Below are 13,834 nucleotides of genomic sequence, written 5' to 3' on the forward strand. Positions count from 1 at the left end.
AATGGCAACGGTACCCACAGCAATGTTACCCACAAGAGGAAATTTCTTGAAAGTGAATGTTGAATTGGGTTTAGTAGCAGCGGAGTCAAGGTATGTGTAGAGGTCCGGTGGGCGGCCAAGGCGAGGCTGCCGCCCGCCCGCCGGTGAAGCAGAATGACTAGGTTGTTAACCTAGCTCTGATACCATGTAAGAAAAATTGATAGAGAGAGAGAGCAAGTGAATAAATTGATGTATTATTGATTGATATCTTGTTTTAGTTGATTGTTACAATGATTCCTATATATAGAAGAGTAGGTGGTAGTAGGTGGTAGATGGAGTAGGTAAAGTGGAGGTGGTAGTGGTGTAGTGGGTTAGGTTTAGTGGAGTAGGTGAGGTGGTAGTGGTGTAGTGGGTTAGGTTTAGTGGAGTAGGTTTAAGTGGGTGAAGTAGGTGGTTTAAGTGGGTGAAGTAGGTGGAGAGTAGGTGGATTTTAACAAAAGATAACTACATAAAATAAAAAATAATATGTTTCAATAATAGCAATATGAGGAGATTAAATGAGTTACAAAGAGAAACAACTTTATCATCATTGCATATACAATAGCAGCAAGGAGCTACCCGTATTGCCTATCAAGCATTCAGGTGACATGCTCCGTTTGAGGCTCAACAAGGAGTAAAATCAAAGAAATTAACTTTAAAATTAGCATCAAAACCACACACACTTATGATTGTTTAGGTCAGGCATGAATTTAGCCAATTTTTTAATTTGTTTTCTGTTTCAAAGGTCGAATTTGACAGCAAGATGTGCTTTAGTGGGCTGAAGTCATCACGATCACCATATGGTATTACTCCAAATTAAACTGTTGGGTCTTTGTATATGGTTTTTAGTTGATTCAAATGGTGCCAAATTCTTTAGCTTCTGTATGTGGGTTCATTACCCAATTCAACATAGCTATGCAATGCTTTTAGTTCAGTAGAGAATAAGTTAAAAGTAAATTTAGTAGTTATGCTATTTGAGGATTGTGTGATGCAATTCTAGCCCCAAATCTGTACATTCCTATCAGAATCTACATATGACATCTAGCATTTTTTTTCTACTACTTTCCTTTTACTTTATACGCTTCAGTAGCCTTTTAAAGCCCACAGCCAGACATGATCGCCTTTTGCTTTACCTTTAACATATCAATGGACATCCCTAGTCCATCTTTCCTTTAGTCCTACTGCAATCCACATAAAAGTAGCCAAAATCAGCAAAGAGTACAGCTCATGGTACTGTTCAAAGCACCAAGAACAGACCTCAATTCTCATTCATCCTTCTTTAACAAGACCCAAACTTTTATTCCTTCTATATAATATTATAATCCTTAAAAAGCTCAAAATTTTACAAGCATCTAAGTTCTAACCATAAAATCAGCACATAATACCACTTCTGCCACTGCCCAATATCACCTTGGGAATTACAGTTTGTGAGACTGTCCCATCTGCACTCATCATAAATCACCATGGAAGTGAGAGAACCAAAAAAAAAAAGAACCTCAATAGAGCATATTGAGTTCAGATTATATTTTCATTAGCTTACCCATTTATATATAGCTTCATGACACTGTAAAGATTTACAAAAGCAGTCCAGGTAGCAAAGGCAAATCAAATATATCCAAAAGTCACTCCAGTTATAAAAATCAACCTACGTTACATGGACTCTCAGTTTTGGTGAAGTACCCATGTCAACATGACAGGACATAGGTAGAGGATACAAATCCGATCCTTCTACTTCGAAACAGATACTACTTAGTTTCTTTTTTTTTTTTTTTGGGAGGAAAAAAAATAAAATTTGAAGTAAAATCATTGCATGTATATTAAATTTTTTGTAAAATCATTGTATTTTGTATTTTGCATTGCTAATAAATAAAATTATAGTAAAATCATTGTATCTAATATGATATATCAAGAATAAATTTTACTTTGCATATATAAATTTATTTATTTTTCCAATTAGAGGACATATCCCCCGTACCTGTATCTAATTTTTAGATCCTTTTTCACAGATGGTTTTAGGATGCTAGAGTCGTGCTGGCTGTTGTTGCAAGACCATAAACATTTCCATCAACACAGCAGTAATTTTTCACTTTAATTTCCGGCCACAAATTTTCAAACTTCTCACCATAAATGTCTATAAGTCTCATTCCGTATGTATACTTACAGCAGGCAAGAATATAAACATGTATTCAACCAATCAATTATCAACATCACTATGGATTCAATGTAGTTATAAAGTAGTATTGAAACCAAACATATTGTAAAGGTTGTGAACCACTATATGAAACTATAAGATAAAGAAAACTGTTTGCAGAAACTTTGTTAAGCTTTTGAGTGAGAAAAACAACCTGCTTCGCATACAGAGAGAGCAACAAGTTGTGAACTCCAGGATCCTCATTTTGCAAACGGTGAACGCAAAACTCCAGATATTTTATTACTTCATGGGTTTCATTCCTGTTTTATGGTATATGGTAACAAGAAAACTGATCACCATGACTTCTAACAGAATGAAAGACATGAAAAATGTATAATCCAATCAACAAAAAGGAAATAGATCCGATACAGATCCTACTAACTTATTAGCAGAAGGTATCCATCAATCATAAGTCCTGCCTGATGATGTAAAAGATGTAGCTGTCCTTGGGACATAAATATTAGTGTTTTATTGTGACTTTCGCAAATATTTCATTCTTTTCCTTTCGTTCATACTATATATATATATATATATATATATGCGTATAAGAAAGAGGAAGAACAGGTAATTTAATAGAGTAAATGGTTTCAAAATGTTTAAATCATAGCACAGATTACATCCAAACATTAATGTAATATTCACCAAATGAACGCACTGGAAATTAAAATTGTTTATGCTAGGTTTGGTGCCCTTCATGTTTGGGGGAACAAACAAGTATCTTGCACTGACTGAACCCCACTTTCTGGACCACAAAAGCAAATTATGTTCTGCATATATCCTTGAAAAGTACCACAATAGTAGAAAACAAGAAATAAAATCCTCAAAAAATCTAGTTTTTACCAAATGACCAACAATAGAAACTATCATCACAGCAGCAGATCAACTGTGCTGAATCCATGGGATAAGAAACCAAATGCATGGCAAATATTTCATTCTTGTGACTTTTGCAAATATTTCATTCTTTTCCTTTCGTTCATGCTATATATATATATATATATATATATGCATATAAGAAAGAGGAAGAACAGGTAATTCAATAGAGTAAATGGTTTCAACATGTTTAAATCATAGCACAGATTACATCCAAACATTAATGTAATATTCACCAAATGAACGCACTGGAAATTAAAATTGTTTATGCTAGGTTTGGTGCCCTTCATGTTTGGGGGAACAAACAAGTATCTTGCACTGACTGAACCCCACTTTCTGGACCACAAAAGCAAATTATGTTCTGCATATATCCTTGAAAAGTACCACAATAGTGGAAAACAAGAAATAAAATCCTTATAAAAATCTAGTTTTACCAAATGACCAACAATAGAAACTATCATCACAGCAGCAGATCAACTGTGCTGAATCCATGGGATAAGAAACCAAATGCATGGCAAAATGGTTTAAAACTTTAACTGCTAGTAATTGTAGCACAACGTATTGTATGTGCAACTGCGTTTAGACTAACCATTGAAATAAACTAAGTATGATATTATTCAACAATCAAATGATCACATCCACCTTTAACTAAATTCCCTAAATAGCTGGAGTATTGTAATGATTAAAGAAACACTTACGCTTTCAGTCTGATTTATAAAAAAACAACAATCTTTTGCCATAATTTCAAACTGGGGAGAACTTTACTTTGCATGAGGTTCACTTGAATAACGCATCATTGCAGGAATTAACTTCCTTGGGTTCAGGTTTTTTGTTGTCATCCATGACTCCACAGTTTCATATGCATCAAGCATGATGAGGTCTGGAGCAAACTTGTACTGCATGGTAAACACAATTTGTTAACCTTTTCAACAATATAATGGTTTAACAGATTGTAGATGAGCAGCTGTTTGCCTGTTGCAATATCATGTACACAAATAGCAGCTTTGGCAGTAAATGAAATAATAATAATAAAAGATGGCAAGTGAAGCTGTGGTCAGTCATTATTATACAAAATAAATAAATAAACAAAATCGCCCAACCTTGACTCAAATAATCGAGATCAGCCCTTACCTGAAGATCTATGGGCACAGCAGGTTTTTGAAGCACTTTCAATGCTTTCTTCGCTTCTCCTTGCTAAGCCCAATACAAAAAAATGGGTTAACAAAATGGAAGCTCAAATTAATAAAAAGAAGAAAATGGAGATTTTTGTGAAATTAGTAAACGAACTGTGTAAAAGCCATATGAATCATTTCCCATTTACTTTTTTTATTTTGACCAAAAATTTAATATTAAAACAAGGTTATCTCCATATCATATGAATTTATGATAGCAAGAATTGAGTTTCACCTAGAGCATGTCATTTTTGAATCACATGGAAAGTGGGGTTAACTTGGGCTAAAGTATGAAATTGGAACACATTTGAATTGAATTAGAAATGGTTTCTCAAAAGTTACGATTTTATAAAAGCTTTTACAAAATTCATTGCCTTATTTTGTGTGTGTGGCTTTTGAAGGCTCTTGAAAACCAAACTTATTAATATGTTAGGCTTGTATGTAAAACTAGGGGTAAAATGGTAAATTTATACTTGAGGGTTTTTCGTAATTATGTACATGGTAAAGTAGTTGAATGCATATAATTGGACAGTTGGTGGGTATGTGAAATTTCACCGTGTTAAGGAACTTTAATTTTGAGTATGGACCTTACTAAAATTATAATGTTGACTTGAGAAATTCAATTTTGATTATGGACCTTACTAAAATGTTAATTCTTAAGTATGGACCTCACTAAAATATATGAACACACATTATGACATACTCCCAAATAAAAAGAAAATGGAATACCAAAGCACCTGGATATAATGATGAACCACAATCTCATATTGCTCCTTGAGACTCGCAAAATATACCAACTCATAAACTCTCCCATAACTGCAATAAATTGGAAAACAAAATAACTTTAAAAAAGATTAAAGTAAAACCATTTTAGAATACTTTGACAGAAGAATATTGAGAAACAGTTACACATTTAGGTAATAAGCACTAGTCTTATGCAATCACAATAATGCATCATAGACAGCAAGTCTTAGGAAACAATGATTAAAATGGTGGAGACAAGAACTATAACATAATGCTAAACTCCACATGTATGTCTTACATGTAATTAGCTCAATAGGCAATAGACATCCCAAGTAAAAAGGTTGGAAGCAATTACTCATTTAATTAAAAATAACTCCGTCTATGTTAACTAAAAAAATAAGATCAAAAAGGGATAAATGAAAAGCATCATTCCAACTAGTTCAGAAATTTATTACTCGTGAAAGTAGGAAAACAAAATTGGGAAGTGAAGCATGCCAAAGTCCAATTGCAAAAAACATTTTTCATTTATAAATTTCAGATGTCAAAAGAAAGTTTTCTTCTTCATAATGGATAGTGGAACCATACTAATGAAACAATGAAGAAAAGCATGTCATTCAAATTTATGAATCCCAATTAACAAGGAAGATTCCTATTCATGGATAAATTAACTAAACACATTCAAGATGATGTCCCATAGTAAATGAAATTAAGGAATTAACACTAAATTAGAAATATGAAGAGAAGATAATGGTGCAGCCCGTAATTGGATAGAAAATAATTATCCACTTTGTAAGCCTCAGGTGAATCCCACAAGCTCATTGCATGGAATGAAGACATTTTGGTCCAACAAATGATCACATTTGTGAAATGATAGTAGCAGGCACCAGTTGAAGATAAATTAAAAACAACACACTAAGATGGTTCAGTCATGTATAATAAGATGGTTTGACCAGTAGATGCAATGATAAGAAAGAATGATATAATCATTGTAAACAAATAGCCGACCCCAATTAACTGCGAGAGAAGCTTTAGTTTTATTTGGTTCAGTTCATTGTATAGATGTGGGTTGTGCCAAGGTTACATAACCTAGCATTTTGTGACTATGGTATTGTGTTGTACACATCAATTTTTGTTTTATAACGTACCCCAATTAACTGGGAGAAAAGCTTTAGCTTTATTTGGTTCAGTTCATTGCAAGGTTCTGAAAAGCGGTTGCGGTTGCCGTAACGGTGGCGGTGACGCGGTTGCGGTTGCGGGGTGTAAAGGCCGTAGTGTAACGGTTGCGGTAACCGGAACCGTGAATTTTTTTATTTTTCGCACAATTTGAAAAAAACTTACTGATACACATTTTTTTCCATGATCATATTTATTGGGTTAAAAATAAATATTGATCAATTTTTATAAATTTTTAAGTATGATCCAATATATTTTATATTTTTAAATCACTATAAATTGAGTTTTTTACATTTTATTTTAATAATTAATGACTATATTTTACAAAAAAGCAATCACTAACTATTATATATAAGATAAATAATGACAAAAGTAAGAGATTAAATAAGAGCCTAAATAAATATATATACATATACATATTTTAACCAAGCCAAATAGATAATGACCACACTTATTATTATTATTATTATTATTATTATTATTATTATTATTATCAAACAATATATAGATAGACACATACAAACAAAATGGTTTCGTGATAGCAGCTGAATAAAATAGCATAGGTCTTATAGTTTCAACAAATCAATAACATGTTCTTCATCTTCCCTCTTCTCTCTCTCTCTCTCTCTCTCTCTCTCTCTATATATATATATATATATATCTTGCTCCTCCATTTTCTTTCTTTATCTTCCCTCTTCTCTCTATCTTTCTTCCCCCACTTTCAGCTTTTTTTTGTGTGTTTTTTCAAAAGAAACAGTTTGGAACCGTTACGTAACGGTGCGTAATAGGCCGTTACGGCTGTTACGGCACCGTTATGACTGCTACGGCAGCTGCTACGGCCTATACACCTGTGAATCTCAATCACACTGCAAAAGCGGCCGTAACGGGTGGCGGTAACCGCCAAAACCGTTATGTAACGGTGTTACGTAACGGTTGCGGCTGCTTTTTAAAACCTTGGTTCATTGTATAGATGTGGGTTGTGCCAAGGTTACATAACCTAGCATTTTGTGACTATGTTATTGTGTTGTACACATCAGTTTTTGTTTTATAACGTACCCCAATTAACTGGGAGAGAAGCTTTAGTTTTATTTGGTTCAGTTCATTGTATAGATGTGGGTTGTGCCAAGGTTACATACCCTAGCATTTTGTGACTATGGTATTGTGTTGTACACATCAGTTTTTGTTTTATATCAGTGGTACCTTTTATCTTTATTCAGTTTAATTATAGTTTAGTGATAAATTAAAGATAACAGGTGTTTGTCATGTCAAGTTATAGGGAAGGTGCTATCAAACCTCAAAGGATGGGACCTGACAAGGATATCTCAACATTACATAAAATTTACCTTTCTAAGAGGTTCATTGTAGTCGCCTCATCCAATACATCCTTGCAGTCACTAAGAAAAGCTCTGAACTCTTTAATGATTGAGTGGTACTTCGAACTATGATTCTCCAAAGCAGTGTCATCTTCAAGGAGAAGTCGATTGATCTAAAATAAAAATGAACAAACTAAAATTATATTAAAATGGCCAATTGTCATGTAGCTCTGAAGCACGGGTACTCCAAAAATGGTGTCGTAAGAGTACCGGTACGGCAGTGCGGGTACTAGGTACGGCGAATACATGTTGGGTACAACAAATATGTTTGGGTACGGCATGTGTACGGCGTGGGTATGGCGAGTTTTTTTTTTTTTTTTTTTTTTTTTTTTTTTTTTTTTTTGCAACTGGTAGAATTTGTTGTAGCCTTTATTATTCTTCTTTCAACTTCAAAACTCATCAAGTAATTTATTTCCAAAACCCTTTACCCATGAGTCATGGTTTTGCTCTCCTTTGCATCATCTTTCAGACAATCAAAAAAGAAAAATAAAAAGAAAGAATTATATAATTTTTTAGACAAGTTGTTCTCTTTTTAGTTTTGATATTGAAACTTTGATTTATATGTTGGATATTAAGCTATAAATTAAATATCAAAAATATAAAAAATAAAAATAAAACAATTGGCGTACCCCACCCGTACCTATACCCATACCCGTAACTTACTTTTTTAAGAATTTGTCATATCAGCATACCAGTATTGTACTTGTACCCGCACCTACACTCGCACCCGTGCTTCATAGTCATGTAGTTTATGATAAACGTGTTAAAAACACTCCAATAGATGTACAACTAGAGCACAATAATCACCAAAATTATAGCAACCGCTGGCTTTGTTACACCCATGTGAGAAGAAGTCTTGTAGTGTAAGACATCAAATTAAAACAAAGTAACAGAATAATAAGATAGATAAGTTATCTTGTAAGCAAAACCTTGTCCAGGTATAATTCAGTTGCCCATGTGGAAATCATAGTTATTTGGCATTTATCATCTTTTGCAAGATTATCAAGCTTCCGCAATAAGAAAGTTCTCAAAGCATCCTGCAAGGAAGTAAAAAATTATATATATACAAATTCAAAAACCACAAACCATACGAGCACATGGGTGCATAACTATTTAAAGTAAAAAATAAAGATAATCATGTTGACTTCAAAGTCTATATTTAATAATAAAAAGAAGTTTCGCTTAAACCATAACACCATCAACCTGAACTTCAAGTAAGCAATGAAACAATTGACACTCCACATGTAGCCTCCCTTACCATGTTGGACACCGTAATGCGCATGACAGTCAGACATGGATCTACATGGTAAAAGCTAGATATGGTAGTTGCAGCTATTTGAGGTCGCCACATCAGACTTTTGCGAACATGCGAGTCACTAACCCCCACGATTATGAGTCACTACATAATGATGCAATTTAAAAAGGCCAAACCAGCCTATAAAGCACGGATACTTCAAATAGAAAGACGTATCCGTATCGGATATCGATACTCCTCGGATACTTACGGATACGTATCAGATACTTATTAAAAGTATCGGATACTTCTTAATTAATTTTTCATTAATTTTGAAGTATCGGATATTTAATTTTGAAGTATCGGATACTCTGACTCACATATTATCGGATACTTCTTAATTAATTTTGAAGTATCAAATCCTCCAAGTCAGGTATTACTCCTTTTACGAAATTAGAATTGTATTATTTCTTGCATAACATCATGATATAATATAATTGCGAGAATAAATAGAATATTTTTACAATACTTTGCTTAGTTTTTTTTTTATAAAAATAACATAGTAAGCTCAAATAATAGAATTCATCAAATTGGCATATCTTCATTATATCATGCGTGCCCCCTATAACTACATAGAAGTAAGGATTAATAAAATAATATAACAATAGTAAAATTAAATATCAATAAACAAATAAGAAAATAAACTTGTGTACAATATTTTTGACTAGTGCAAAAGGAAAAAAAATAGGGTCAAGTTATGGATTGTTTGGATATTATAATATCAACATATTAGACTTGATATTGAAATGAAATATTTGCAAGACCTATTGAAAATTTAAAAACTAAACTAGCTATTAGCTTAAATTAATACCTAATTCTTAAATATTAGTATTTTGCATTATAAAGTTACTGTGATTTCTCAACATTCTTGAGCTTATGTGTAACTCATTGCTAATAATTTATTTATTTTTTATTTTTTACAAACGTATCCTAGCCGTACCCGTATCCTACCTTTTTAGGTTTTGTTGTATCGCCGTATCCGTATCGTATCCATATCTCGTATCTGTATCCATGCTTTCTAGAAACCAGCTAATTAACGAGAAGTATAGACATGGCTTTTTCAAGCATATATGTGGTTATCCAAAAGGGAGCAACACTAGCCTAGTAAAGGCTGAGCTAACCAACAAATATAATCATCACACTTGATTTGTTCGAGGAAAAGTATAGATATGAACAAGGAGGAACTGCTATTGTGAAAAGAAATAGACAACACTATTTACGTATGTGTATATATTCAACAAACTTAACATAGTGTAGATCAAAACCTTACTTGAACAGGAACTTAGGGTTCGTTTGGGAGGTGGTTTTTTGGCTAAAATATGAGGTGAAAGTAAAAAAAGTGTTTGAGAATGGCTTTTTGGCTTTTTACAAAAAAATGAGCAAAAAGTAGAGAGAAGGAAAGGAATCTTTGACCTTTTTCATATTACTTTTTGGCTAATTCAGCCAATTGCCAAACGAGGCCTAATGTGGATATAGTGTATCAATATTGCAGTGGTTACAAATATATCAACAGCTCAAACAGAAAAACAATATTCCATGTTGTACGTTCTTTGCACATTACATAAAAAAATAAACTCTTCAGACGTGACCTTAGCAGATAATAAACACTTGAAGAGGCTACAGGATGACATGATGAAAAAAAAGACCATCCAGAAGTGAAAAGACTCCACAAATTAAACTCAAGTAGCTATGCAACAAAATCACATGCAACTCATGGGCTTCTAATTTAGTGACATAGTTGTTGAACTCAACTGAAAGCTTTAGCCGTTAGAAAGGGGTCATTTTATTATATAATATATATATATATATATGTATGACTGGACTCTCCTCCATAAAGATGCCAAACACATGCAAGTATTATATTTATTTGGTAGACAATGAAGTTTGAATACAATATCTATTGTATGCTCTGTGATACCATGTTGAATTGTTGACTACCAACTCATCTAAAAACCTAAGTTGTTAGAGAGAGAGAGGGGGGGGGGGGGGATTTCATTATTTATATCCTCAATAATAGTATAAAGAAATTCAAACAATAGTTTTAATACAGATTTCTAGTTCATAAACTGTGTAATTGCAACAAAATTTAACAGCCTTTGGCATGTCTATTTTTAGTCATAGTTAAATATAAGCATTATGCACATAACTCTCAAAAGATGCTTACACTAAGCATAAATTGAAGTAAAGCATCACATATAACAAGGTCAAGAAGATTAAATCAAAAGATTTTAGTTGAGAACAAAATAATCTCATACATAGAATAACAAAATATATAGTAATTTTTACTTCTAAGCGCAGTATTGTTTTTTTATAACTAAATTTTATTTAAAGGCGGCACCAAGAGTGGCGCAACCTCTGTATACAGGATGTATACAAAGAAAGCCTAAAACCCATAACTAAAACAGAGCTCTCATATACTAAGCACAGTATTATCACTGAAAACAAGATGCACCTAAAACTATACATACAGCTGCCTATCAATCGTTTGTATGAACCTGCAATAACACATCTCTAGAGGGTGAAAACTGAGGGTAACATAACTTACCGGTTCATTTACGCAAATAAACTTCAAAGTGATCTCTTCAAATGATAATATGTAATAAATCTGCAAAATGCATTCACTTTAGTTAAAAAACTAGTCATCCTCCATTACATGAACAATATTACGCACTCAGATATTTACTTCAAATATGTATGATAGTGACTTTCCAATGTGTATTTAAGTTCAAAAAGAAACACGTGCAATAAGAAAATCCTTAAATATACAAGCATAATAAAACCAAAACAAAATGGTAATTCACCTTTGCATAGAAAGATGCTGCCCTGAGGAAATCCTTGGCAGAAAATGCAGCTTCAGCCTGCATCATAAATAGGTCAGTGATGAACTAAAATAAATTCAAGTTGCATACGATTGTATGTGGCCATAATCTAACCAACAAAGTCAATAAGCCCAGACCTGTGCTAGATATACTTGATCTCTCTGGAATGGATCCCGACAATTTGCCAAAGCTCCCGCATACTCCTTCAAGTCCAGGTACACCTTCCACATATCTCGGCCTTCATCATTTACAGACACCTGCTTTACAATCTCAAATTCATCATATGGAAATTTATTGGATCAAGATACGGCTGCTACTATTTAAACATCCTGGTCATTGCATGTACTACAAAATTAGGCAAGAAGTTAAACATCCTACACCATGTAGGGGGCCATTTAGCTGTTTCATTTTGTTGATCTGTGTATATCACTTGTTGTAGGGTATGCCCTAAATGACCCTTTTGGATATGCCTTTTAAGATTTTTCTTACCTTCGACACCAACAGCACGTAGTGCACAGTTATATCACAAAACAATGACATCATCCCAGCATACAAACCTGAAAAATGGAGTTCTGGCCATATGCATAGAACAATCCAGCAGAGGCATCACTGCATAATCCAATAATACCCCTTGACATTGATTCTGGTGTTTCATCAAACTGAAGTTCCTCTATGATCTGTTCACTGATTCTATTTACAACCTAAAACACATAACAAAAACACAGCAAACATCTGTATAATGTTAGTGAGCAGGGGAACTGATGAACAAATATTGAAGTCAGTTCCCAACTTGTCCATCATCGCCGTGGACAAAGAAAATGGAATGCTCTCCAGGATCCATCTGCTAAAACTTTATTACCAGCAAATAATGAAGTTCATATTTACAAAATTGACAAGAAAATTCAAAATCATGTATATGTAATTAAATATATGTCTGTGCGTGCGCTGCACAGAAAGACGTACCTCAACCTTGTTTCCTAGGAGAAGCAGAAAATGAAATTCAGACACTGCCAGAGAATTGGGTTTAATAGCTTCAGCAACATCAACTAATTTTGAATAGTCCAAAAGACCCTTGTTCTCCACAAAATTTCCATTTCCTTCTGGTGAACTGCCCAAGAGGTTTCCCAAAAGATTTAATAAGAAAAATGCTTCATAAGAGAACTATACTATTACCACATAAAGAATCAATACACTACAAGACCGAGGATGGACATAAAATGAACATTTTTTCAAGAGAGAACCAAAGAAGTAGAGCCTAGTAAACAATAAATTCAAGAATTTATGCCTATTGTTCTGTTCACAAAAGGAAGCAAAAGTGATGAGACTTGAGAGTCATCTCCTACCTATGCTGTGCTCCAAAATTTAGGCCACCGTGATAGATACCGGCTCCAGAAAGCCACGCAAAATGTACAGCTCTTCTTTGCTTGATAAAGAAATGCAGTTCACTGCAAGATAGGCAAAAATGGACTTCATTTTCAAAATTCAAGAATATGATTATGAGAACAATATGTCCACCCAATATGTGTAAAATCATAATTAATTTGATTACAAGAAAGAGAACAAACCCATGCAACCTGTCTTCTTAGTCAAATACCATACATGACACCAATTAAGATTCTATTTATTAGTAAGAATAGTGTATAAAAATTATACAAACATGGTAAAAAAGATATGAGTCAATCCAAGTTTCACATAATAAATTAAAAGGCCACCAACTTCATCAGGCAAATTCCCCAACCCACCCACCCACCAACCCCAAAAAATTAAATGATCCCCCTCCATTAATCAAATGGTGAAGAAATGATATTCTGAGATGACTTCGAAGGAATGAAAAGCAAACCCTATTTCCCTGATTATTTCAAATTTAACAATATTCTCTATGTAACAGGTTCACTGAATTAACAAAACAAACCAACTGATACAATGAACAAGGCATGGTTTAGTGCACCACATTAAAACAACTAAAATAATCATACCAAGTTTGGCAACAACAAACCAACTGATACAATGAACAAGGCACGGTTTAGTGCACCACATTAAAACAACTGAAATAATCATACCAAGTTTCGCAACAACAATAAACTCTTTCGTTTAGTAACTACATCTGATAGATCATAAAAGTAGCGTGGACAGCCTAAATAAGGTGAAGCTACATGTAGTTCAACAAACTAGAGGCCCCA

At 33.5% G+C, this 13,834-nt stretch overlaps 2 protein-coding genes across 6 annotated transcripts in view; one reads left to right on the top strand and one right to left on the bottom strand.

Moving 5' to 3' along the window:
* LOC145789102 (uncharacterized) overlaps positions 1-13,834 on the top strand; it is a 249,534-nt gene that overhangs the window by 51,969 nt on the left and 183,731 nt on the right. The window lies entirely within an intron of this gene.
* The window catches only part of LOC114273333 (vacuolar sorting protein 18-like), a 38,879-nt gene that overhangs the window by 18,269 nt on the left and 6,776 nt on the right, over positions 1-13,834 (bottom strand). For all 5 annotated transcript variants that reach the window (XM_082874474.1, XM_082874473.1, XM_082874475.1 and 2 more), the window contains 12 exons: positions 12,998-13,099; positions 12,618-12,762; positions 12,212-12,355; positions 11,792-11,911; positions 11,637-11,693; positions 11,381-11,440; positions 8,471-8,578; positions 7,512-7,654; positions 4,989-5,067; positions 4,211-4,273; positions 3,845-3,975; positions 2,364-2,469 (listed from right to left, as the gene is read on the bottom strand). In XM_082874474.1, the coding sequence (XP_082730600.1) occupies positions 2,364-2,469; positions 3,845-3,975; positions 4,211-4,273; positions 4,989-5,067; positions 7,512-7,654; positions 8,471-8,578; positions 11,381-11,440; positions 11,637-11,693; positions 11,792-11,911; positions 12,212-12,355; positions 12,618-12,762; positions 12,998-13,099 (1,258 nt within the window). The remainder of the gene's footprint in view (positions 1-2,363; positions 2,470-3,844; positions 3,976-4,210; positions 4,274-4,988; positions 5,068-7,511; positions 7,655-8,470; positions 8,579-11,380; positions 11,441-11,636; positions 11,694-11,791; positions 11,912-12,211; positions 12,356-12,617; positions 12,763-12,997; positions 13,100-13,834) is intronic.

The sequence above is a fragment of the Camellia sinensis genome, chromosome 6 (genome assembly GCF_055761805.1).
Source record: "Camellia sinensis isolate YWXY chromosome 6, ASM5576180v1, whole genome shotgun sequence".
NCBI classification, from domain to species: domain Eukaryota; kingdom Viridiplantae; phylum Streptophyta; class Magnoliopsida; order Ericales; family Theaceae; genus Camellia; species Camellia sinensis.